The sequence below is a fragment of the Triplophysa dalaica genome, chromosome 10 (assembly GCF_015846415.1).
Source record: "Triplophysa dalaica isolate WHDGS20190420 chromosome 10, ASM1584641v1, whole genome shotgun sequence".
Taxonomy (NCBI): Eukaryota; Metazoa; Chordata; class Actinopteri; order Cypriniformes; family Nemacheilidae; genus Triplophysa; species Triplophysa dalaica.
In genome coordinates, this window is record NC_079551.1 from 8,627,887 (window position 1) to 8,655,512 (window position 27,626).

The following is a 27,626-nucleotide window of genomic DNA, read 5'->3' on the forward strand; positions in this document are numbered from 1 at the left end:
TAGTATATAAAAAAATTACTCATCAAATAAATAATATATATAATATATTTACACAATAATTACACAATAATTACACAATTATATTTTTATTGTAATGGATGTTACATGAGTTGAACTTAACATATGAAGCATTGTGAATAAGAAAAAATAATACAGCATACTTTAATATGATTTACTATAGTAAACTGTAGAAAAATTCCTAATGCTATAGTGTTTTTGAACCTTACCATAGTATATATTGAAACTACCGTGTCATCTACAATTGATCAATTTATGACAGTTACATTAGTTAAGTGTAGAAATATACCTACTACAGTAAAAACTAAAGTGTACTACAGCATTTCTTTTGTGTGAGGTATATCGGGAGTCAAGATCTCTACCTAGAATGAGTTCAAGAAGGGTTGGGACACACCATTGGTAAATGATTGATGAAGTTCACAGATATTCCTTGACTTTCCTATTGGTGGTGCCAGCATATGGAGAAAAATCTCTGCCCTGCCTCTCCTCTGTACACACCTTAACAGGAAGAAGACCGCAAAGAACGAAGCCACATTTGAGAAGTGTGACAGTCTATCCATTATCTTTTCATTCAGCTTGATGATACATTTCTAGATGGCTGAGATTTTATTCTTGGGAACTTCTTGAATGCTGATTAAGATTTTGGTGCCGGATCAGGGAACCAGTGCTCATTGTTTGTAAAGAATGATGAATCGCTATTTGGTGGTGTGGACGGGAGTGCTGTTGCTGATAACTGTGGATTTCTGGGTCTCTTCGGATGATTCGGGGTCTCCACACAACCCCTTGTGGGATAATAATGGAGAAGTAAAGAACAATGCTGAAGAAGCAAGGCATCATCTTTTTAAAAAGTACTGTGAATCTATGCACAATAAGGTAAGACGTTTCTGTAGATAAAAGTATTGTGTTATATTGAAAAATGCAACAAAATGCCTTGGGACTGAAAACACAAGAAACAACTGGCAAATCTCTTGCATCCGTTCTTAGATTAAAAATTAATAGCTGCAAGAATGCGTCTCGGGTAAATGGGTCAAGTAGTTTCGGGCTTATTTACGTTTTCTGATCAAAAGTAAATCTGATAAGAAACATTCATGTAAACTTACGCAATGTTTTTAGGGTACAGCAGACCTGAGACAGGTCAAAACATGTTTTGCTTTAGGCATGTTTGATAAAAGATTTTAAAAGCATGTATGCGCTGGCAAAGAACCAAAATAAACACATTTAACTATGTGCAATGTACATTCCCGCACCGTTGCACGTGTATGAAATAATATAAAATGTGCATTTTGCTTTTTTTAACAAGTTATGCATTCTTTAGCAAAGGTTCAGTAAAAACAAAATAACCAGAGTTTTGAAAAGTTGTAAAGTAATGCTTAGGGTCAAAGTTCAGATTCCAGATTCCTGCTGTAGCTTTGATTCGAATGCATTGTCAATTAAAGCCATACAAACAACACAGTCTTCCATACATACAGAAACACCTCTATTCTTATTTACAAACTTCTTTTTTGAGACAACTTTCTTTTCTTCAGTTTCATTTAATTTAATTGGTTTTGATTTTTATGAAAAAATTATCAGTATAACAATCTTGTCAGGGATACTTACAACAAAAATCTATTTTGTTACATAATAAAAGACTAATTACTTTCACCCCAAATGCTAATTACTTGTAATTTTTCTTTGTTTTATTTGACACTGTCCTAGGTTTTGCACATTTGTCAATAAAACGTTTTACTCCTTTAAAGCACAATTAAATGTAATAGCTTATCTTATTCTTTTAAATATTGCAATATGTACAGTAGTCAGAATAAGCATTTTGCTTGTATTTGTACATAAATATTGTGTTACAATGAATGACAATGTTACATTATTTCAACCAAATTTTGGCATTTTATTCTCCAAAAACTTAGTTGAAACCATTTTACATTACATTAAATGTGCTTTCTATGGACATAAAAAAACGTTCGTAAACTTCGTTTTATGGGGACATCTTAAGGTCTTTGACCCTCATATATTCAGATCATTCAGTGTATATGATTTCATTTTCTTTGACGAGTTATTATGCCTATAATGTATTTGTTTGAACGGCATTCCAAGATGTATATACATGCCCATACGCTGATTTCGTATATATGCAACTGTTTTTTTATAGGACTGTGACCGTGGTCACTATAGAGAATGGAGAGGAACGCATAAGGGACTGTGTGTGCCGTGCACCTGCAACGGTCTGTCAGATGAATGTGACCCGCATACAGGAAAGTGTCTGGTACGAGGTTATTTTTAAGCTTCATTTAATTGGTCTTTTGGCTAATGTTTGTATTTTTATAAATTCCTTTAAATACAATACATGATTAAATATTACTTCATTCCTAATGACATACAGTAAATCATGCTATAGGTATCCAACATATAAACATACTCATACTAAATAAAACTAATACAACCAGAATTTTATAACAAACTGAATCTTCAAGACAAGTCAAGTTTATTTTGCCTATATAGTGCTTTTTACATGGTTTCAAATCAGCTTATTATCTTCAATAGTAACCAACTTTATTTAAACGGTCAAAAACATTGGTTTAAAATAAAAACATGTTTTTTATGCATTTATGAATATTTCTACGTGCATATACGTGTCGCGCAGAACTGCCAGTTCAATACAGCAGGTGACCACTGTGGACGCTGTATGGAAGGTTACTATGGCAACGCTGCTTTGAGAACCTGTAGTATGTGTCCGTGCCCCTTCACAGAGCCATCTAACAGGTGTGATGTGTCTCATGTCATATGAATGAAACTGAATACTCTGAATTATTATTTATTTTTTCATTAACAAAATATGATGTTTAGTTTTGCTATTGGATGTCTGAGGGCTGGAGATGAGTTTGAATGCCTGTGTAAACCTGGTTACTCTGGGACTCGATGTGAAAGGTGTGTGTGATTTTCAAGCACAGCATTGTGCAAAAATCTTACCAAAATGTTTCACCACAATGGTTGTTGTAGATTAAACAATATAAACAATATTTCCAGACAATTTTATAATATCATTTTACATGTTTTAGGTGTGCGGTCGGATACTATGGCAACCCTTTAGCCGAGAGAGGAAGCTGTCAACTATGTAACTGTGACCATGCTCTCGTATGTGACCCGCTAACTGGCGGTAAGCAAACTCTCATACTGTATAATCATACACGCATCTGATACAATTGTCGTAAATTCATGTTTTTTTGTCCAATAAACCTCTAAGTGTCTATTTTGTGCCATACATATCATATTTTGATGCTGTAATCAAACCTGATAGAGACCTTTAAAGCAAATACATATGTCCACTTGGACATCACTGTATATATAAAAAATAAATATATTTCTAGATGTATTGTGGTCATTCCAGTGCAGTGCCTGTTGAATTGACAAAATCAAACTTCAGACATCAAATCATCCAACTGCAAAATGAAAGACTGACAGCATGAAAGACACATGAAAACTGTGATAAAAATCCAGGTTACATAACTACATTTAGAAATATTACTGTATCGCTAAAAAGTGAACATGAACTTGTTTTCATTGCAGTATTTGAGGTCTGTAATAAAACAGAGCATTTTCACCTGTTTCATATTCGGCAAATAAATACAAATAGATAAAATATTATGGTTTGAAATGTTTGGTAATTATTGTTAGTTGTTTAAATAATGAAACAAAAATTCGGAAAAACTGAATGGTCTCTTGATTTTTTTTCGTGGTTGTATAGTGCACATCATTACATATACTGTATGAAATGTCTTCTTCCACAGATTGCTATGAAGCTGATGACCCAGACACTGACATATGCTTAGGTTCGATTTCACACTTATCTAAACATCATTTTACACTGAACAGTCATAATACATGCCAGACCATGTAAGACTTAAACCATATCAATCTAACTGTATTTTTACCTTGTAGAGTGTGATGACTGTGCTGTTAAATTAATGGATGATTTGGAAGAAATGGACAATGAGTTTCTCTCATTGAAAAATCAACTGGAGCCGGTTCGTCTGAATGCGGCTTTAATTGCCGCACTAAAAAAACTTGAAGATGCCACTGCTGGGACAAAGGTCTCTAAAAACATCCACGACATCAACAGATTTTGTTACTCTATAGGACACATTGTTTACTTGAAAAAATACTGTTTTTTAGGTTTTGGTGGATACATATACAGAATCTGTCTACACGTTGAAACTGAAGATGAAAGAATTTGAAACTGATGTTGAAAATGTCAAAGATGATCTTAACGTTCTCGATGACAAGGTGATGTTTACTTTTATCTTAAAGGGATAGTTCACCCCAAAATGATAATTCTGTCTTCATTTACGTCATGTTTAACCTGTATGATTGGTTTTCTTCTGCAAAACACAAAAAGGGGATATTTTGAAGAACGTTGGTAACCAAAAACCGTTGGTGCCCGTTCACTTCTATTGTACGGACACTTACTGTACATATCTCCATTGAAGAAAGAAAGCCATACTGGTTTGAAATGATGACAAAAATTTCCTATCACTTAAACTGTGGTTACACAACAGTACACATCTTCAAATTTGGTGAATTCTCGCCTGAAAGTCTGTTTGTCCTGTACAGGCGATTCAGGCTTCATGTTCTGCAGTTCAACTGCTGAAGACTCTTGACAAAACCTTTCAACAGGGTAACACCTTGCGTTCTGACAGTGTGAACCTCTTACGGAAAATCCTAGGTAAAACTACTCAATCCAGTTGGCTTCCTAAAATGTTATCTTAACACACTGACGATTTCATTTAGCAACATCATTGAGTTCAAGTGCCATTGACCCACAAGGTCACCCCCTCTTGTACATGTAGAATTTTTGGAAGAGCAGAAGCACTCAAACCAAACAGGTGGCAACACAGAGGAGGCTAGGAGGATGTTAAAAGAGGCCAGACGGATGCTGGAGGAGATGAGAAGACAGAACTGCAAGGTTCAAAGAGAGCTGGCTAAGGAAGAACTTGAAAAAGCAAATTCCCGTAAGTCGCAAAGTTTGAGAATTTTACTACATCAACGTATTTTGGTTTCTAACATATCTCTATCAAGATTTCTTAATGCACGCTAAACTTAATGGTTTTATCTTGTGTAGTCTTTGACCTCATCCTGAAGAACTTTATGGTTCCTCTAAATGGCTCCTTGATCTCGGCTGACCGTATTGGACAGAATCTAATGGATCTTGCCGCTGGTTTTAGAGACATACAGGAGGCTCTCATAGATGCAGATCTTGATGTGATGAAGGCTACTGTTGTAAACTATGACAACGAGGCTCAACTCGAAAATATTTTGGTAAGGTCAAACAAATTCGCAAAATTATTTTTAGATACGATCTTACATTATCATCCAACGTTTGTTCATCAGAAACTTTTAAATGTACTGGAGAAAGAACGAAAAAACGTCATTGATAACCTGAACATGACCAGAGGGACACTGAACGATATCTTGGATCTTCAAAACACGATGGAGGACTTAACAACGGTGACAGGTTTTGCTATATCCTATTATTTTAGAAAAGAATCACATACATGGATTCTTACTTTCTCCGCTCTGTCAGGAAATGTCACAACTTGCAGCTCAGGTCGACGGCGCAAAAAAACATCTCAACAGAAAGCTTGACCTGCTCTCTCAAGCCACATCCAAGGCAGCGATCGTCAGACGGGCCGAGGAGCACGCTGAAGATCTCATGAATCTGGCTATGGACTTCCACATGTACGTAAGAGTCCGATCGTCAGCTATGTGCATATCATGAACGCAGTCAACATGAATAAATTACTTTATTCATAAGCGTTCCTTTTCTTATTGTGCATGCTTCATCATTGCAAATGATTGCAAAATGTATGTTTTGCCCATTAAAGAAGCAATCTGGAGATCCTAGTGGAATCTAACGGTGAAGTTGCGAATTGCAACCAATACTCCCCCCACCCTTTCAAAACACTATGGTGGCTGAGATGGGACAAAGATTTCGTCACGTTTTTGATTCTTTGAGATATTTACGAAACGCTCTCTGTAGAGCAGTGTGTCCATTTAGGGCTACTGTAGAAAAAATGTGACGAATTCCATCTTAGGGTACCTGCGGTGTATCTAGATATAAATAGCTCATTCTAAAGTAATAAAAACATAACGCTTCATTATATCATGTCTTTATACACCTCGGAAGATATAGTTATGCATTTCAGTCAATAGATCCTGCTAAATATCACGCACAGCAGCTTTAAATGATTTTGTCCACTTTAACCAAGGCAGAAAAACTTCCTGCAAATAAATTCCGCTATTGTTTTTAGGGCCATACTGAACGTTACCAACTCATCCGCTGTTCAGAATGCCGTTGAAACCATCAAAGTATTTACTGATGTCATCGATGCCGTAAGTGCGGCGGAGGCTGCTGCCAATCGGGCTAAAGAGTCAGCAGACAAGGCGTTCAAGGTACCCAGCATGCTTTGTGATCGGCTACCCTCTACTTATAGTCAACTGTATACAAACAAATACTTAACTATGTCTATTTTATAAATCAATGTTCATCTGTTAACCTCCAGGACGTACAAGGACAAGATCTACAAAAGAAAGCCAACGACTTGAAGGATCTTGCAAACTCTCTGCTAGACGATGCCAAAGATGCACAAATACAGCTCCAAGGTTGTCATTTTCCATAACTGCATCCAAATTCCAGAGAGTTAACGTTAAATAAATAAAACCCATTTTCAAGAGACTGCACTTTGTAAACTGCAACATAATGAAACTGTCATCTTCAGGTGTGGCTCAGAAATGTGAAGCTCATAAAGACTTGATGAAACAGGCTGAAGGTAAACAGAACCTGCTGCGGCAAGCCATGCGAGATGAGCTGGAGAAGCTGAGCAACATCAAAAGGGGTGAGATCATCACTTTGTTGGTCGATTCATGTGAATTACTGTTTTGTGCCAAAAGTCCCATCGAAAAATGGAGATTGCCTGTTAAAGTACTAAAAATGTATATTAAAAATGGTTAACTAATCTAACTCTATGCAAATGAACAGTGATGCCATGCCCTCACCCAATGGGAGTTAAGGAATGACAGCTACAGTGAAAGCTTAGCTTGAAACATTAACACAGTCAAATTCACATTACCTCCAAAAAATGATTGTATCTTGTCTTATAAAACTAATTGAACTGTTATTTTGTTTAGATGATATTGGTGCCCTTATTACCGAAGCCAAAGAAGCGGCTTCTGATGTCAACGGCACAGTCAGCAACGCATTAGCCCGAATACACAACATTAGCGAAGAACTCAACAAAACCAGAATTTCCACTCAAGACCCGAACCTAAACAACATCCTCAATTCTGTCAACAAAACACGTGAGAATCCACAATTAAACAGATGCAGACCTCGTGAAGCTTGGCTTTATTTCCTTCTATGTAGATGATGAGTTGGACCTGTAAAGCTAAAACGAACATTCCTATGCTTAATTCTTCAATATTGGAATCTCTAAATGTTTAATGTATATTGTTGAATTTCATAATCCTAAAAACCATCACTTTTATTGATATATTTTGTTTCAGTGACAGAACTGGATCAGTCTTTCCCTTCACTCATTGATAAACTCCAAGAAGTGGAGAATCAAAGCGAACACGTGTCTGTTCCAGCCAACATGTCCAGCAACCTCCAAAGAATCAAAGATCTGATCGAGAAGACCCGAGACATGGCCAACAGAGTGAGTGATCTTAGGAAAACAGGTAAGTTGCTTCAACCCTGTTATATTCAATTATTTTTCATCTCTGTGTTTTAGGTCAGAGGACCAATCTTTTTCTCTGGGAAATCTTACATTGAACTTCGACCTCCTGAAGACATCGAAGACCTGCGAGCCTTCACGGCTCTCAATCTGACGCTGCACCGGCCGGTACCTCGGGGTGATGGAAAACGAAGGCGCAGACAGACGGACGAAGGCGACAACTTGTTCGTTCTTTACCTTGGAAATAAGCACGTGAGGACTCTTGTTGCTTTTCTGATGAGATTATTGAAAGATCAAATGTTGAGGAGATATTGAAGTGGGTCTTTAACATTTATCTTGTTGACCCATAGACATTTGAGGATTACATTGGCCTTGTTGTGAGGGACGGAGTGCTGTTTTGTGTCTATAAACTGGGTGGGATCGTGCATGAGATCAAGACCAGTGAAATTACAAAGTCAAGCACCGAAAGAGCCTTCATGGATAGGGTGGATTTTCGCAGGTATTTTTATAGCTTTCACCCAGGTTTCTACATTCTGATTTGTTATACAATATAACAGAAAATTATACCTTTTTTTCTTTGTTCGCAGAGTTTATCAAGATGCACAGGTTATATTCACAAAGACCTTCACTTCATCTGAACCTTTAAAACTACCTCCAATGACAAATCAGCCTAAAACCACTGTTGGTTTACTTACTCTTGATCCCGGTGATGTCGTTTTATATGTGGGTGGATACCCGAGTAATTTTACGGTAAAAACACACATTTGGTTGTTTTTCTGGCATTTTTTTATTTGATCTTTTTGACACCATTTAGTTATCTATGACTTATTACAAATTTGGGGGTGAACTCCAGTATCCGTTTGTGACTCATAGCAGCTGTTTTTCCTTTTCTGGTATTCTGAATTTGCTGTACCAGCCACCAGAAGAGCTCCGCTACCCCGGATACAAGGGCTGTATCGAGTTTTCTACATTAAATGATCGCATCCTGGGTTTATACAACTTTCATCATGCTGTCAATATCACAAATAATGACAAATGTCTACGGTACTAAAGTAATTTTTTTTATAAAATTGTCTGAGAAATGAAGAATACGCATTTGTGGCTAAATAAGATTTTTTTCCAATATTTACTTCGCAGGGGAAGTGTTCAGGAACTGGGATATTATTTTGATGGTACTGGTTATGGAAAAGTGAACATAATTAGCAGAAACACAGTCATAAATTTCATTGTCCTTAGTCATCAGATGGATGCGATACTTTTTTACATGGAGAAGAAGGTAAACAGTTGAATATAGGTTTAAATTAAAAATATATATATATATATATATTCAGTCAACTCTTTGAGTCTTTTGGTTTATAAAAATAATAAAGCAATCAAATAATAAAATAATAATCATTTTTACCTTTTCAATCCTAAACTATGTTTTTGCTGTTAAAAAGAACACATTTTAAGTTAATTCAACTTAAAAATATTCGTCAACACAACGGTTTTGCCTCAAATTTTTGGATTAAATAATATTCTTAAATCAACATTTAAAATCTTAGTTGACTTTTTTTCTACAGAACCTTTCCTACATTGTGGCAGTGGAAGGAGGCTATGTTGTTTTGAAGGGTGGAGGCAAAGACAAAATAATTTATGAAAAGACCCAAGTTAAAGTATTTCCCAGAGTAAGTATTTGACCTTAGTGCAAATTAAGAGTTGTTTTATAATAACTTCATGCAAGTTGTTTTGATTCAGTGATCATTATTATTTCCCCACTTCAGAGAGAAAACATCCTCATCAGGATGATTATGAATGTGCAAAACACGTCAATACAGATCGCAGACTCCATGGTTGTCATTCATCTCGGATATGTCAAGGGTCTCTTCAGCGAGGCCTACATCGGGGGTGTGCCGACTGCAGTCCGACAAAAGTATTTTTTTTCTTTTCGGTTTTTCTTAAGCACTTTTATATTTTTATAATAACGAGAGCAGAAAAATACCATCAAAGTAAAAAACAATAAATAAAACTCCATGACTTAAATGTTAATCTAGACTTTTCTCCTCCCAGATATAATATTGTTCTACCGTCATTAAAAGGATGTGTGAATAATATCCAGGTAGATATCAGTGCTAGTTTTATAGAGGACGTCGGAATTGTCCCAGGTTGTTCTGATTCTTTACTGGTAAGAAAATGTGGACTATTTTATAGAACATTTAATGCGTAGAAACTGTCTTTTTATTGATCCCATCTGTTCCGGTTTGGTTGTTTTTAGGGTATCAGAGAAGCCACTTTTAATTTAGGTGGTAGTCTGACTGCTCCACATACTGTTGAAGACAAAGATTTGGAAACAATGATTTCATTTGGATTTAAGACATTTAGGGAATCCGGTCATTTGATATACAATGGTAGAATGGTTAGTTGCTCCATCTTCCTGATATACAATAACACATAAATATTATACATGTTTTATTAAAAATACATGTTTTTTTTCTTCTGCAGAACAATCAATTTATCCTCTATTTAGCCAATGGATTTGTCGAAATGACTTACAGTAACAAAAACTTAATATCCAAAAACAAATATGAAATTGGAAAATGGCACTATGTGACAGTCTACAAAAACAGCTCTGGGTAAGAAAATGTCCGATAGGAATCTACATGATGGTACTGTTTTTTAAAAACTCACGTTGAGCATTTTGTTCTCAGGATGCAGTTTAATGTTGATAACACAAACATGGGAGATACACCGATACCCATTGAACCAATTTTATTTGACAAAGACAAAGTTATTTTGGGCTCCTTGGATGGTTGTTTGAGGAACTTTTACATACGGAGGTTTCAAGTTGTATCATTTACACTCATTGCTTCATGCATTTGCAAGATAATGCACTTTTATAATTTAATGACGTCATGATGCAGTATATAATGAATACGGCCCTGTGGTTTAGTCGACAGAGCGACTACATTCCAGCGGACTTCAGCGCTTTCATTCAGGAAGGAATCATATCTGTGGGGTCCTGTAAAACTGAGGGACCCCTACTGAACATCAATAAGAAGAGCGCAAGACATGCCCAAATTACATCTGGCATAAACCGGGAATTTAATAATAATAATGTAAGTGATCAACCTTTAACAATACCTTTACACCGGAAAAAATTACATAATTTAAGAGACATCATCACTTTATGTTTTGATGATGAAAATGGCAAAATAACAGGAACGTTACTTTGTTGAAATATCAAAGTCCTTCAGTTATTTGAAACCACTGCGTTATGCAAATTTGGCTACATTTTGATCATTTCAAAGTCCCCGTGAACTGGATGTTGCGATCGTTTTTACTTCCATATTTTGACGCATTTCAAAGTGAAATGGAATTTTAAAGGAGAAAAATAGTGGGCGTGTCTTTCCTCTTTCTCTGCGATTTGATTGGATGTATAAAAACATCCGTTGGATTTTGAAATGGAACTGGCAGCAGACCGACAGTCGAAGGGGAGGAGTTAATGGATGCTCCACCCAAGCCGTCCAACATGCGTCATTTAAGATGGATAGTCTTTACAGGAAGTGTATCAATTAAAGTGCATCAAATAAAAAAAGATTATGAGGGCATATGAATTTTAAAACGAGAATGACACACTTTAATAAACTATTTACAATAACAACTGCAATATTTCATGAAATATTGATATGGCCTTTTTTTTTTCACTGGGACTTTAAGTGCTGTCCTGTTTGTTTCCAAAAACTTCCTTTTGCGTACTGTACACAGCAAGCGTACTAAACCACAGATTTTTCCTCGAATTTATTTATTTATGCATGCATAACTTCATATTTTATATTTGTATTAAGTATATTTTAGGTTTGATTTAAGCTGGACAAACACACATTTTATGTGTTAATAACACACTTGTTAATTTTAATAGGGATTATCTACACAAAGCTGCAGGAACCCAAGATCTATAAAACACGCCTACCACATTGGTTACAACAGCCAGCTGCAGTTTAAAATAGATTTAGAAAAACTCAATGACAGGTAATTCTTGAATCCTTGATTATACAAATTAACAACGGCTTTGATTCTACAGCATTTATTTCATCCATGAAATCTTTTCTTTGTCTTTTAGGCCCCAGTTCTCTCTGGATGTCCGCACCAAATCATCTGATGGACTTTTATTCCATATCACGGGGAAACAGGGTGTACCGGTTGTCATCTTGTATCTGACCGATGGAAAAGTCAAACTTTCTGTTGGGGGAGACAAAATAATCTCCTCACACAAGATCCATAATGGCAATTGGCACAATGTATGTCTAGAAAATATAGTATCAAAGGTGGTGTGTATCTGTAAACGGACACTTTTAAGTCAAGCATTTTGAATTTTGTGTGTACAGATCAAGTTTGGTTTGAAACGAAAAAGCTTTTATCTAACCGTGGATGGCATCCAAACACCTGATGGGCGGCTCTTAAATGGGTCCATCCATTATCTTCGGTCTCCGGTCTATGTGGGACAAGGACAAATAAAGACCTTTTTTAAAACACACGTACGCATTTATAATTTTCTTATTTCAGCACATTTTAAAAGGGATGACTAAAAAAAAATGCTCTACATTAATATAAATCTTAAATTAATGTACACCTGTAATTGTATTAACTGTAAACAGTAGTAAACTACAAAGTTGTCACATTTGTTTCATCAGGGAAAGGCTCATCCTCAGAAGAGCGTGATGGGATGTATTCGTGACTTCAGGTTTTCGAAAGTTCTCCTTTCTGAACCAACTGTCAATCATGGTGCCACACCCTGTGTTAAAGGGATGACAGCTATGGGGGCATATTTTGCTGGAGACGGTGCACATGTGGTCTTAGGTTTGGCCCTTCGTTTATACAAAGCTCATTTTATAAATATGTGTTTGTGTGCATTGTAAAAAAAAAGTTTGTGTACAGAAAAGTATCTTTTCTCTGGTTCCACCTTCGACCTTGCCTTTGAGTTTTGGCCCAGAAACCAGACTGGCCTTCTCTTCCACAAGAGAGATCAACATGGACGCACCCTTACTCTCTTTCTCAAGAGAGGAAAGGTAAACCAAAAATTTGGTTTGTGAACCATTTTTTTAGGATTTGAGACCACAGTATTTTAAACAGGAGGCGGTTTGTGATTTTTAAGGTGATGGTGAGAGTAAATGATGGAAGGCGTCACTATGGCACTACAGTTACTCCAACTCGACTCCTCTGTGCTGGATTTCATTACGTCACAGGTACTGCATTGCTACTTTTGATTTCTGAAAAGAACAAACTTACATTGTATTTTACATTATGAGATTTTGTTTGGACTTTCAGTGTCCGTACGACATAAAACTATCAAGCTGAGAGTGGGTGAGGTGATCTCAAGAGTCAAAGGCCCGACTGTACCCTGGCCTTCAACCAGAGAAACGATCTACATCGGTGGAATTTCTGGTAAAGTCTTCCTCAAAATTACTATGTTTGTCCACTTTTCTTCTTTTCAATCTCAAAATGTTTCAACTTCGAGTTCATCTTTTTCATTGTGAATGCAGAGAACAGCCGCAAAGGAGTGGAGGTGCAAATGTCTTACGTGGGCTGCCTACGAAATGTACGGCTCAACCATGTTCCTGTGTCATTTGAAGAGATGACGAGTGTGTTCGGGCCCATAAATACCAATGAATGTCCGGCAGAATAGTTTCAGGATAAATCAAATTTCAATAACTGCTTGTGTGAACGTTGTCTCTTCAAAACATTATGATTGAATTTATCAAATGTTCGTGAAATGGATATGAGAGATTTTAAGCTTAAAAAAGTTGGAATGGTTTGAACATGCTTAGACTAAGTATGGACACCGTATATATGAATAAAAGAGAATATGTCTTTATAATTTTAAAAGATCTAAAAACACAGTTTTTTTGTCCAATACCTTGCTATGAAAATTCTTAATTGATTGTTAAAATATGTATGAAACATAAAATTGACTGGTCTGTTTTATTCAATGAATGTTGATTTGTACGTTTGACGTCTGGTACATTTGTACTCGTCTGGCACTATGGTGTCTGATGCACCAGGGAAGTTCATAGCAAAAAGATTGAAACACTCTGCTTGCACATTCATCATATATTTATATGATTAATGTGTCCTTTCTCTGAGTTGGCCAGAACGATTTTTTTCTCAACTCATGCACTCACTCTCTTCCTCTATCTGGCTCATGTTATACACATGTATAAAACATGTTGTTCTATGGGACATAAATAGAGATAGATGGGTAAATACTACATAGTATTTTGCAGTCAACATGTTCAGCACCGGTTGCCCAAAAAGTGTAAGTACATAATTAAAACCTTCCTTGTTTTAGTAGAAATGTGCAGTGTTGGGTAAGTTACTCTGAAAAAGTAATGAATTACTAGTTACTCATTACATATTCCATTCCATTTTCTACCGCTTATCCGAACTACCTCGGGTCACGGGGAGCCTGCGCCTATCTCAGGAGTCATCGGGCATCAAGGCAGGATACACCCTGGATGGAGTGCCAACCCATCGCAGGGCGCACACACACTCACGCACTCACACCCTACGGACAATTTTTTTTTTCCAGAGATTCATTACATATTCAATAGTGTAATTAGATTACTGTCCAAATTACTCTGTCCAAAAAGTATTTAGTTACTCATTACTAATTACTTTCTATATCGACCTTGATTAGTTAAGTGATTCAAGGATAGACATGAAACGGCTTATTTAATTCATTCAAATAAATAATATTATTAACTGACCAAAGTATTACAAATGAGCACAGATTTTAAAGTAAGAGTTTGAATTTTGATGTCAATTACACTATTGCACAGGCATATACTTCACAAAGTATTTAGTTTAAGTACATCAAAAGTAACTGTAATTAAATTACAGAAAACATATGAGTAATCCCTTACTTTACTTTTTCAAGGGAAAAGTAATTAAAATACAGTAACTAATTACTTAGTAACTAATTACACTCAACACTGGAAATGTGTTATTAATCGTTTCACTGTATAGCAATAGTAATTAAACCAGTTTGTATTGTCACATGTTTTATAGTCTATTTATTAATATTAGTTTTTTCAGCTTTGTGTTTTATTAGTTTGTCAAAAAAACACCCTGAAAACTACAGAATACCAAATTCTGTAACATCACAGAGTATAATATTACCCACCCCAAGTAATATACAGAAATATGTATCGTAATATTTATATTTATTTAAATTAAAATATTCTGTATTGGGTGTAAGCCACTGCTCATCCATTTGAACGTATTTTATTTATCATTTATTTGGGAGTCAAAAGCCACTTTCAAAAGCAAAGGCAACTTTAACATTTTTGAATAAAACTAATTTGAGAGAAAAACTGATTTTATTTCTACCTCATTTTGCCACCCAAACTCTTTTTTTGTTTTGTATTTTATTTTGTTAATTAATTATTTATTTACGTATTCATTGGGAATACAATCCATTCCAGACCGTCAGGTTAAAATAAAAAACACATATATTTGTATTTTATTTGGTAATATGCGGCATATATAACGCCTTCTTGCATTTTACGTAACGTGCATAGTTTCAGGCAGTGCGACAGCAAGCACGTTAAGGGTTAATGTGGTAATTTCCTGGTTGGGTGTGTGATTGTCAAGAGGAAGCCGTAATTGAGTCCTCATCCTTTTAAACCTCATTGAGGAACATTACCTTTCATATCTCAGGGGGGCGAGTGCGTGGCGTTGAATCAAAAGACCCCGACGCACCGTTGCGCCTTTAATGTTGCGTAATGACAGCCGGCGGATATTTCACAGCTCGCGCGGCCTGATGGAGGGCACGTTTGCGGATCCGAAAACACCATAGTATTGCAGATCGGACGCGGAAGGGATCGGACTTCATTCGGGCGATATATACTCGTGCGTTGGTGATGAAAATATCATAAGCATGTATGGCACAGGCGCAGATGTTTGTTGCGTCGGCGGTCGTTTGATTTAACGCTTGTTTTAAAACAAATGAACGTCGGTCGGTCGATCTCACTGCAGCGTTTAATGATTGTTTTGGTTTGTTTTACGCAGCGGGGTTTAAAGAATAAACAGTGAAGATGGCAGGCCCAGATCAACCACAGCAGCAGGTTGAAGAGAAAGCCGAACAGATAGATGACGCCGAACTGGCGTTTCAAGGCATCAATATGCTGCTCAACAATGGCTTCAAAGAAAGCGACGAGCTCTTTAGGCGATACAGGTGAGATTGTTTATCAAAGTATTTATTTATTTTTAAATGGCTTAACCGGTCCTTCTGCTTTGTTTGGGGTGCATTACGCATTTAAAGTACGTTTTCCGTTTTGCATTCCCCTGCGTCAATGCTGTCACATATAGATGTTAATTTACGGAAGAGGGTTTTGTGTGTTTGTTTACGTTTTTACGGACTTGTGAAACGTACGTGAGAATTTTGTATCAAGGATCGTGCAGCTTGGTGCCGGGCACGTGATGTCACGTCGGGATAGTGTGTGCATGTTACGTCATGAAAGTCCGAGCGTGAATAACGTCAAAGATCGTGTGTGCATGCTCACTTGTCATATACTTGTGATCTTACGGGCCTTAAAGGGATAGTTCATACAGAAAATCAGTCACTCACCCTCATGTAATTGCATTCCTGTATAAATTACTTTGTTCCGGTGACACAATGTAAGATATTTGGAAGAATGTTGGTCATCTTCAGTTCCGGGACATCATTGACTACCATAGTAGGAAGAATTAAATGGTTGTCAAAGGTGCCCAAGAACTCCTAACTTCTTCAAAATATCCCATTGTGTGTTTAACAGAACAAACAAATACAATAGATGTTTTCCTACACTGGTAGTGGAGGATGACACAGAACTGAATTGCCAACATTCTTCCGAATATCTTTCTCTGTGTTCATTTGAACACGGAAATTTATACAAGTTTGAAACAGCCTGAGGGCTAGTGAATGATGACAGATTTTTCATTTTTGGATGAACTATCCCTTTAAGACTACTGTGCATTATTGACAAAGTCGTGCACTTGCTCGTTTATTTATGGAATATTTTGTCTTATTTGTTTTAACGTGTGATGTTTAAAAACAGTTGTTAAAAGGTTTTCTTGCAAATGTTTCTTTCTCCAGTACATGCAAAAAACGAATTCTGTGTTCTCATTTAGGACCCACAGTCCACTGATGAGCTTTGGGGCCAGTTTCGTCAGCTTCCTGGTAAGTAACCACTTTTCTGCAGCATTGCCCTCAATTCATCCTCGCTGTTATTAGATAAAGAAGCCGGGAAGTGAAAATGAGACAAATGTAAAGGAGAAAGAGAGCGCAGTATATATTCTGTATGTTTGATTTGCATCGATACTCAGACTTACTTTATATGCCAAATATGTGGTATACAACAGCATACAAAGACTAGGCCAATTGTATCACAAAATGTAATTCACTAGACCCTTCACGTGTCACAAAAAAATGGAAGTGAGATTAAAATGCAATCTAAGCATTTTTATTTTAGAGACGTTGACTGAGTGCTGCTTAATGTGTGACTTTGAAACGTTTCCGCTTGCCATCGATCAAATAACGCTTAAAAAGACAGATTATTTCATCGGACGCTAAACCTACAAGACTGTCTGGGTTATTATTGAACGGCGTTTGGTTTCTATTCACAAGTAAACAACTATATGTGTTTGTCTATGAACTTTGCATAACAACTGCGAGCAGTATTGTGATGCAAGAATCAAGTATTGTTTGTCATAAACAATGAGTGTAAAAAGTGTACGTTAAAGACGAAAATGGTCAATTTTGTGCCTAATGCCAGCAATTTCCTTTTGAGCTTGTAATATCCACTATTTAGCTATATTTAAGTTGTATAATTTGCAGAAATAAAGATGTTTATTGTCATGGCAATGACACTGTAGTGGTTTCTGTATGGGAGAGTTTCACTTGAAACAAATACACATTTAGCTTCGCAATGGATGATATCGTCTATTAAATGGATAAACAAAAATTTGTTCGCTCCTAGAATGCCATGATGACATTCGAGGAAGAGAAAATGCAGATGGCCAGCGACGATCTGAGGACCACCGAAAAGCTCTGTGAGAGCGACAACGCCGGCGTCATCGAGACGATCCGCAACAAAATAAAAAAGAGTGTACGTTTGTGCATCACTTTGTGTGTCTTTGGTGCTTACACCGCCAAAGTCATGAGTTCAATTATCAGGAAAGGCAACATATAGCTTGAATGCCCTATAGGTCACTTTGAATAAAAGCGTGTGCCATATGCATAAATGCAAATGAACATTTTTCTCGCCGTCAGATGGACTCCCAGCGGTCGGGGGTGGAGGTCGTGGACCGACTCCAGAGGCAGATCATCGTGGCGGACTGCCAGGTGTACCTTGCCGTGTTATGCTTTGTCAAACAGGAGTTGTCAGGTACAGTAAATAATCTTGTTTGTTTTAAATTAGAATAATGCTGATTCATAAAAAACAGGTTTGAAAATGTCATTCAGCTGTCTTGTAAAGCCTTATTACAATAACTATGTATTACAAATGAACCCAAACATGCATCGATATATATTTATTAGCGCCAAATGTCACAATCACCTCTTTAGCGTACATCAAAGGAGGCTGGATCCTCCGCAAGGCCTGGAAAATGTTCAACAAATGCTACAGCGACATCAGCCATCTCCAGGAGAGTTGTCTCAGACAGTCCTCCGAGCCGGAGGGGCCGCTGGCCTCCGATCAAGCCAACCATAACGCGTCCCCTACGGAGTGTGGTGGCAGGGTGACGGAGGAGGTTTTGGATCGTCTGAAGGGTTCGGTGAGCTTCGGTTACGGGTTGTTTCACCTGTGTATTTCAATGGTACCACCACACCTGCTCAAGATCGTCAACCTGTTGGGTTTCCCCGGCGACCGCCATCAAGGCCTTGCCTCCTTAGCGTATGCAAGTGAAAGCAAGGATATGAAAGCACCGCTCGCCACGTAAGTGTGGATGACTTCTAATTTATAAGTCTATTATATTGTTGCTGCACTTCTGAAATCTCATTTCACTCCAAAATCAGTCAAAAGTCACTGCTTTTTCAGAGCTTTTTTCGGGGTGTCCTCGACTAAGTCTTTACGTAGTCTAATCAGAATTGCACATCTTGCCTATAGTCGATTGGTACACACGTGTGTGCATGCATGTGGTGACGACACCAGGTGGTTAACAAGGGTGCAAGCGCAAAGCGCAGCACAACATTGATGCAGCAAAATACAATCGAACATTACAAAGGTTTATTCTGTTCTAAACAAAATCTGTTAATTAAGAAGTAAAAATAAAAATCTAAATAAGACGGATTCAAGTCGCAAAGTGCAAAATAAATGTGTTGAGGTGTGTTTATATGCAAGGGGACATATATTCAAAACACAAGCCACAAATAGTAAAATTAATGGATATTTTCCTCAAAACATCACGTAACAATGCTGTGCCATACAATACCAGACCAGATCGACTCAAAACTATTGTTAAAACTACTTGATAATAATGATTTTTTTTTAACAAACATTGGTTCGTTACCAGTAAAGCTATCGCACGTAAAGGAGGGAATATATCAAGGGTATAAAGCATCTCACCATTTCCTGAGGAGTCTTTCTCCATCCTACCGACACGCACTCTTGCTTTTTTGTGCAGAGAATGACAGGTTCCAAAAGTCTGCGCCATATGCGGTGATTTTGGTTATATTACTTTATTTTTATCAAATCATGGTGCACAAAGTTCAGTCTAAGTAACAACTACGTGCATTTACAAACAAAGTGTTAATTATTAATTATATGTCCAAACGGTGTACCCATTCATTTGCAGTCATCTGCGGGTGCACTGGGTAGCCAGACATCTCGCTCATATGCGCCGGGGGTTTCGGTACCCAACCCTTAAAATTCCCTATTTCTTTACATCATAAATAATTTTAATTTATTTATAAGTATTAATCATTTTTAACGGTCCGTCTACCCATATAAACTCAATGGCATCATCCCCATTGCATAACACCTCTGCGAGGATTCGACTGTGAGATTGGTAGTCGATTAAGGCTCCTTCTATCAAATCCTTGACTATTTGGGGTCTCCCCTAAACTATTAATACTTTTTTTTTTCTTTGATGTTTGCGAAACAGCGAAAATCTAAAAAAATAAATAAATTAGGAAATGCAAGGTTTTGAAGGACAGTGATGATATGTTATCAGTGAAATAAAATAAGGGGGACAGGAGAAACTCACTAAACTCTTTTTTTTTTTAAATCCGATTTTACTTTCATTAAAATGGGTCCATGTAGTGTGCAGTTGTGTGTATTGATGTGTATAAGCATTTCGTCATATCATTAAACTGGTTTCATGCTGTGGTTGCATAATTGATGTAATCCGAAAGGTCACGGTTAGAGATAAAGGGCATTACGGAGATACAAATGATGCACAACCATATATTTATGCATTATTTTTACCTTTACGTCTTTATAGACCATGCGTTTCTCGAATCTTTTGTGCCTATAAATGAGGCTTTGTTTTTTGGTGGTTTATCGCTGGAGGCTGACAGATTGCAAAGAGCAGATCTAATAATAGAAATGAATTTAAGCATGCTTAATCCTGTTAGGGCGAAAACCCTCAGAAAGAGATACTAGATGGATGGGTAGATAGATAGATAGATGGATAGATATATAGATCTTACCTTCTAATTTTTCTCTCAGTTTGGCCCTGTTGTGGTACCACACCGTGGTACAGCCCTTCTTTGCACTGGATGGTTCAGACTCATACGCAGGGCTCCTGGAGGCCAAAGCCATCCTGCAGAAGAAAGCAATGGTTTACCCAAACTCCTCTCTCTTCATCTTCTTCAGGGGACGAGTGCAAAGATTAGAGGTGCGTGTTGCTTTCCAGCAGTTGTTCAATGGTAAAAGCTGGAACAAAACCAAATGTTTATTGCTTGATAGACAGAAATCTTACACCGTTCTGTCTCTTCCAGTGCCAAATCAACAGTGCATTGGCGTCTTTCCAGGATGCTTTGGAATTCGCCTCAGACCAAAGAGAGATCCAGCATGTGTGCTTGTATGAAATCGGTACGACTTTTTGTAGTTCATCATGCCAAATATGTTTTTGTTGTTGGCTGTTATATTTTTATAATCCAGGAGGTGATTTTTCTTTGATAGTGAAAATCTGAAAAAAAACTATTAAAAAGGCGCTTGAGTAGGTATTACCAAAGACTTGAACGTAATTTGTTTATTTTATTGCATGCTTTTCAGGTTGGTGCAGCATGATCGAGATGAGCTTCGAAGAAGCCTACAGGTCGTTTGAAAGACTGAAAAATGAATCTCGATGGTCACAGTGTTATTACGCTTACCTTACTGGAGGTCAGAATGTTTCCTTCCTCTCTGTCTCTTTTTTTTTTTGAATGTTTATCTAATTCTTATACTGGGTTCAAACCAAACGCGAATTAAGCAGTTTGTGCAAGTAAATTACAAACAAAGTCAGTGCAAAGGCGATGCGATTGTCGGGAATCCAGCAACACGATTGCCGCCATCGCACTCCCCAACGTGTTATTTTTTCGCGTGAAAATAACAAACTTCTCCTACAAGATTTTTCACGTTTGGTGTGAACCCAGCATTAGAACTTATTGTTTTCTTTTCTCAACTTAGTTTGTCAGGGAGCCTCTGGTGATCTAGAAGGAGCCAGTGCTGTTTTTCGTGACGTCCAGAAGCTTTTTAAACGCAAGAACAATCAGATCGAGCAGTTTGCAATGAAAAGAGTACGTTTCAGTTTGCTATTTTATATCGAGTCTGCTTAATGCGCCACTTTATAAATGTAAATAGAAACCTTTGCTCGACAGGCGGAGAGACTGAAAAAAATCACCCTCACTCGAGAGCTGTGCATTCTGGGTGTTGTGGAGGTGCTGTACTTATGGAAGGCTCTTCCAAATTGCTCTTCCTCCAAACTCCAGCTTATGAACCAAGGTGAGTTCATTGACATCTAGTATGGCTTGCTCTAAATTGAGTGCATTTACATGCACAAAATAAACGGATATCTATCAAAAATCCGCTTTAAAAGTCTGTTTTTCATGCATGGTAACAAACCGGCTAGACAGAAAACTGAGTTTACACGGAAGTTTGAGACTTGCCGGGATTCTCACGTGCAGTTAAGTCATCGGAATTAGTCTTTTTAGTAATTAAAAATGCAGCGGGAAAACTGTCAGAAGCTGTATTTTTATCTCTTCTCATGTCCACAGTACCTGCATGTGCATCAATAGTTCTTTATTTAGACGTTTCTACATGAACTGCATGATTCCAGAGCGGACTTTTATACGTTATTTGCTATAACTTCCGTTTTGGACTTTTATTACTGCGCAAAAAACTACCTCTGTCAATTGGTTTTTGCTTAAGCCGTTTATGACCTTTCCGCGATAAAAGAAAACCATTTTATGCGTTTTATGACCTTACATATATCAGCTTATTAAGCATAATTTGCGTGAGACTGCATGTAAATGCGCTCCTTGACTTACAACCCAATCAAACTTTTCTTTTCATTTATTTTTAGTGCTACAAGGACTGGATGACCAGTCGAGTCTGGGCCTCAAACATCTACTGCTTGGTGCTATTCAAAAATGTCTTGGAAATATTAAAGATGGTATTCAGGTTTGTTCATCTTGTTGTGTTTTTATACACCACAAAAGCAGTCCATTGAAAAGAATAGTTTAAGGAAATATGAGAATTCTCTCATAATTTACTGAACTCGCCACCAGTGATAACATAAAATGTCATTGGTTCTCACATCTCGTGACTTAAGCACGCATTTGTAAACTCGTCATGAGACATGTAAAAACAAATGAGTTTCAGTGTTATTAATATGCCGGCAAATTTGAAATGGCTACGTAAATGCATGTTGCCGTTTTTATTATGCATTTTTGTTGTGGATGTGTGCTGCTTTAGGAAAAGATAGCTTGATGGCATTTTCATAAAAAATGATTCATTTCACGAAAGTAAATTATGAAATGTTTGTTTTCAGTGACTATACGTTTACTGATGTTATTCTTTTAATGCTCTTATGTTGTGCCACAATTAATCAACTAATCGAATTCAGAATAACTTTGTGTTTACATAATATATGTCTGTGTGCTGTGCATATTAATTTTGCATTTATGAACGCATATATCCATATACTTAAGAAAATGTATAAACATTTACAAATGTTTTAAATTATTGGTGGTAAATATAAATAAATGCATGTAAATATTACCTAAATATGTATACATGTATGTGTACATTTGTTCATAAATACAAAAGTAATATGCACATTAAACAGACATATATAATGTAAACACAAACTTTTATTATGGATTCGATTAATTGTTGCACTGCATTGAATTTAAGACGCCCAGGTGTGTTTTTAATGATTTTTTCCTCATTGTTTTAAGTGGATTTAAAATTAAGCAAAGTTCTAGGGTTTGGCTCTTTTACAAATAATGAATTGGTCATATTTAATCCTGGATTTGATTTTGTTGTTAGTCGTTCCAGATGGCAGCACAGGATGAGTATGGTCGTCTGAACAATAGCTACGTGCAGCCCTATTCCTACTATGAGCTGGGCTGTGTGCTACTGGCTAAGCCAGAGGTAAACATTTAAACTTCTATTCATTCTCTTTTCTCTGTCAACAATAATGGTTGATTCACACGGTATTTGGTAGTTGCGATTGTCCAGTTCATTTTCAAAGGGAAACATTTACTGCTTGGTGCTATTCAAAAATGTCTTGGAAATATTAAAGATGGTATTCAGGTTTGTTCATCTTGTTGTGTTTTTATACACTACAAAAGCAGTCCATTGAAAAGAATAGTTTAACGAAATATGAGAATTCTCTCATAATTTACTGAACTCGCCACCAGTGATAACATAAAATGTCATTGGTTCTCACATCTCGTGACTTAAGCACACATTTGTAAACTCGTCATGAGACATGTAAAAACAAATGAGATTCAGTGTTATTAATATGCCGGCAAATTTGAAATGGCTACGTAAATGCATGTTGCCGTTTTTATTATGCATTTTTGTTGTGGATGTGTGCTAAGCATGCGCTAAGCGGCAAAACGCAGGCCGTTTCATTTGTGAAGCGGAGGCAGAGTGCATACGATACTCGTGCATCCAAAATCCTGCAACTTCAACCGGCACGCAGCTGAAGATAAACATATTATATCTTTTTTCCACCGCAAATTCCGTACCGTGTGAATGGCCCATAAGTCTTTAAAATACATAGTTCTTTACATGTGAGTTTTGAATCATGAACCTTATCATAAAAACTAAATATATGTTAGAATTTCAGTATCCTATATGAATATTATCAATTAACAAACTGTAATGAAATCTAAAGAGATTAGATTAAATCTTTGTTCATTGATATTTGGTTGTATTCCGTTTTTTAAGACTCTGAGTAAAGGACGATCTTTACTGCTTCAGGCCAAGGTAAGAGCATAAGATTTTGGTAAATATATATGGTATGTTAAGTGTTTCTGTAAGTTTTACTTGGCGATAATACGTTTGCTTGCAGGAGAATTACACCGGGTATGACTTTGAGAACAGACTGCATGTGCGCATCCACTCCGCCCTCGCATCCATAAAGGAAGTGGTCCCCCACTGACTCCGCCCCCCCCACCCAGGACGTGCACTGCACCTTGACCACTCCTGTCTAGCACCTTTGAAACGAAAAGCTTTTCAATCAAGCTTTTCTGGGAGGAAAACACAGTAAGCTGTGACGTCAGTAAACGCAGAGGAACGGTTTCTTTTCAACTTTGCCTTTAGTGTAGTATCAAGTAGTTCCTAAATGATAGTTCATGCAACTGTTGATCTTGTTTATCTCATTTTGTGTCCACGTAAACACTCGCTTTCCATTTTGGTGTGTGTGTCTGGAATTGATCTAAAAAGCTGAAAATATGGGATGTATTGATAGATAAGACCAAAACATAACCTTGCGTTAATCAACTGCATAGATTCTTTACCATAGCTCGTCCTACCATACTTATTACATTAGCATGAAATAGACTTAACATTATAGCATTTACACACAAATATCTTGCATAAGCTTTATTTCAAGAGATGAGATCTGAAATGATACGTATGTCAAGTCACGATCACATGCACCACATCAATGTCTAGTCTAGCGGTCGACTGATAATGGATTTGATCCAGAAAGCACGATGACCGATTATAATACAATTTAATTGTAGAAAAGGGACATTTATATTTAATGAATACTTGTTTTACCAGTTTGTATTCCAATTTCACCAAAAAAAGTAAAATCAAGCAGTGATGCCAGAAATCCTGAAATAACCAAATGTCAGCCAATGATATTGGTCTATCGCTTCACACAATATTACAGGCATTGAATTTAAAGATGGCTTTTTTTATTGTATGTGTGTATTAAGTACTGTATGTTGCTACTTACTAACACTACACCACATTCCCTCAATGTAAACTTTGGCAGGTTGATCTTGTAAATCGAATTCACCAACATTCATTGGAAAAACACATCATTCTTTGCCATACCTTGTGTAATGATGTCCTCTGTTGCAAGATATATTTTCTTAAGAGAGAAACCGTGCACAACTACCTTCTGGTTTTCCTCTAGGTCGGAGGAGCTCATTTGATTTTAGGTTCTGACTTTTTGACAAGTTGTATTTGTTTTTGTGCCAGATGTGCTGTAATAATGTCGTCAGCCTAAATTTATTATTCTTAGACATTGCACAGCACATCAGTATCTCCTTTTGATAACGTTGCCTCTGAATGACTTGAATTCATCTTAGTTGATGTATATATTGTGAAACTGTCGTGAAACTTGAACTTCCTTGTTGTTTTTTTGGCCCCTTGGATGTTAAGTGTCTGTGCAAGGCTTTATTCACTACTATACATTGTTCTCTGTGAAGGAGCCCCTTATAAGTCTCTCAGTCAGTGATATGGCTTGGTTTAAATCTCAAAACATGTCGATATGGGATGATCAGGGTATGAATACCTTGTGAGGATAATATTAGAACTTGTAATAAATTAACCAAACTTACCATGAAACTGTTTTCAAGTTCCTGTCTCATTATTGAGTTTGATATTATTTTATCATCAAGAAAAGAAAATTACTTTTAATATGAACAGTCTATGCTGCTTTCATGCTGCTTCAAAGTGTGAATGATCGGATATATGAGTTTGTGAGGTAAAATTCATAAGTGAATAATCAGTTGAAGCATATACTGTATGTTTTATATACACTTCGAAAATAGCATGTAGCCTTTTCAGCCAATATCCCAGAATAGTCAGTAAGCTGACTAGATAGTGCGGTAAAATTATACAGGATGTACGGTCAAAAACTATTAAATATTCCTGTTATGATTTTCCCAAGACACAATCAATCATATGAATCTGCGTCTTACATTTTTCCGACAACAAAGCACCTGAACAGAAACAGCTCGGAATTATGACTGAGAGCACGAGAGCACGCGAAGGCATCATCAAGACACCTCGGAAGTGGGACATTTCCCACGACAAACGCGGAAGTAACATCACAGTTTCTTAACATGTATAGTCTTTAGTAACATTAAAACATCAATGTAAAGATTTAGTAGCATTAATACATTACCTGTTAACATTAAAAGAGCATATATTCATGAATTACTTCCAGATTGAATGGGAATTAAGGAACTTCCGAGAGCACGTAATGCAATAATTTATAAACAAAATATAACCAACAGAATGTTAATCAAATATTTTATATGCAATTATATATAAGATTAAAAAATAATACCATTAAATAAAAACTAAAACCGGAAGTCCTTCCGGACCCGTTTACTTCATGCAAAGTGGTACATGCACTATCCATGGTTATGAATTAATATCTGCACACTACTAAAGATGATGATTTCATACAATTGAACATAAATGTTTCTCAAAACTTTTATCATGATGACGTTTCATTTCTCTCCGCTACACCCTTTCTTTCATAAAGAAAAAAAGTGTGACAAAACTAGCTCATCCCTAATACTCTAACACAAAATATCCTAAGACATATTTTCTATATAAATATATTTATAAATATTTTATCACAAAATGCATATTTAACAGAGCCTATATACACTACACAATTTCTTCTTTAAAATCACTGCATAGACGTTATCAAAACACAGTTTTCTTTCATTACTTCCTCTTACCCTAAAAATGTACATAAAGTAATACAAACTTCTTTGCAGTTTGTTGTAACCTTTGTTCTGTCACAGAAAGAAATCACGTTGCTTAAACTGGAGAAAGAAAAGCAGAAGTTGAAGTTTGAGGTGAGAAGAACTATCTAGTGTTCGTAATTTTATATTTATTTCATTTTTATTATTTACATTTTCTTTCTGACCCTCCTAAAACACAAAAGATGATATTTAAATTACTCCATATATTCATATAATCTATGTGTGTGTATTTATTGTCTCGTAGATATCCCAAAAGGACGTGACCATGCAAGAACTGAAGTGAGTGTCGTTTTCATTTTAATTTTTGTTTTGTAGGCTAAAATAGTTTTCATGATTCTTGATAATATAATGCATTTTCAATTGGCCTTTACATGCTTAAAATGTTCAATAAATGTTCTGTTCATAAATGAAAATTATGCTATTTTGCAAATTTGCTTCTTCAGGGTTTGTTCAACCAGTGTGATGGAGGACAACTGTTGGGGAGCTTCACATACAATCAGGACGAAGATCCTATACAGACCTTTAAAATACCTGTACGTCACAAAATTGTCTTTACACCAACTAACTATAAAATGTCTTTAAATGTGTTCATACGCTGAAATTACCTATTATTGTTTTTTAAAAGAGTCTACACAGGTTTACAACACAGTGGAGCTGAGGATCCTGAGTAACTGGGGTCACCCTGAATATAC

General features: G+C 36.5%; 2 protein-coding genes and 1 long non-coding RNA gene across 3 annotated transcripts; 2 read left to right on the forward strand and 1 right to left on the reverse strand.

Annotated features, from left to right (window-relative positions):
• The first annotated feature begins 513 nt into the window (after positions 1-513).
• lama3 (laminin, alpha 3) lies at positions 514-13,661 on the forward strand. Its single transcript, XM_056759258.1, has 38 exons — positions 514-891; positions 2,165-2,278; positions 2,657-2,775; positions 2,860-2,940; positions 3,072-3,169; positions 3,801-3,842; positions 3,952-4,103; positions 4,186-4,296; positions 4,624-4,735; positions 4,860-5,021; positions 5,132-5,328; positions 5,401-5,517; positions 5,594-5,748; positions 6,321-6,462; positions 6,573-6,672; positions 6,789-6,905; positions 7,198-7,368; positions 7,573-7,724; positions 7,800-7,994; positions 8,093-8,241; positions 8,330-8,492; positions 8,659-8,786; positions 8,880-9,018; positions 9,305-9,409; positions 9,506-9,654; positions 9,792-9,906; positions 9,997-10,137; positions 10,224-10,354; positions 10,430-10,558; positions 10,672-10,837; positions 11,641-11,750; positions 11,842-12,019; positions 12,107-12,256; positions 12,413-12,578; positions 12,657-12,787; positions 12,874-12,964; positions 13,047-13,163; positions 13,262-13,661. Exons 1-38 carry the CDS (start codon positions 703-705, stop codon positions 13,402-13,404), a joined length of 5,127 nt encoding a protein of 1,708 aa, XP_056615236.1. The 5' UTR covers positions 514-702; the 3' UTR covers positions 13,405-13,661.
• On the reverse strand, positions 11,861-20,391 carry LOC130430229 (uncharacterized). Its single transcript, XR_008907751.1, has 3 exons — positions 19,325-20,391; positions 12,145-12,213; positions 11,861-11,960 (listed from the first exon to the last, which is right to left on the reverse strand). It is a non-coding gene; the product is annotated as an uncharacterized LOC130430229 (long non-coding RNA).
• On the forward strand, positions 15,316-25,777 carry ttc39c (tetratricopeptide repeat domain 39C). Its single transcript, XM_056759259.1, has 15 exons — positions 15,316-15,629; positions 15,789-15,954; positions 16,890-16,938; positions 17,738-17,866; positions 18,031-18,145; positions 18,325-18,694; positions 20,429-20,597; positions 20,701-20,794; positions 20,978-21,085; positions 21,371-21,480; positions 21,562-21,685; positions 22,266-22,363; positions 23,234-23,338; positions 24,143-24,181; positions 24,267-25,777. The coding sequence occupies exons 2-15, from the start codon at positions 15,815-15,817 to the stop codon at positions 24,354-24,356; spliced, it is 1,740 nt and encodes a 579-aa protein (XP_056615237.1). The 5' UTR covers positions 15,316-15,629; positions 15,789-15,814; the 3' UTR covers positions 24,357-25,777.
• The last annotated feature ends 1,849 nt before the right edge of the window (positions 25,778-27,626 follow it).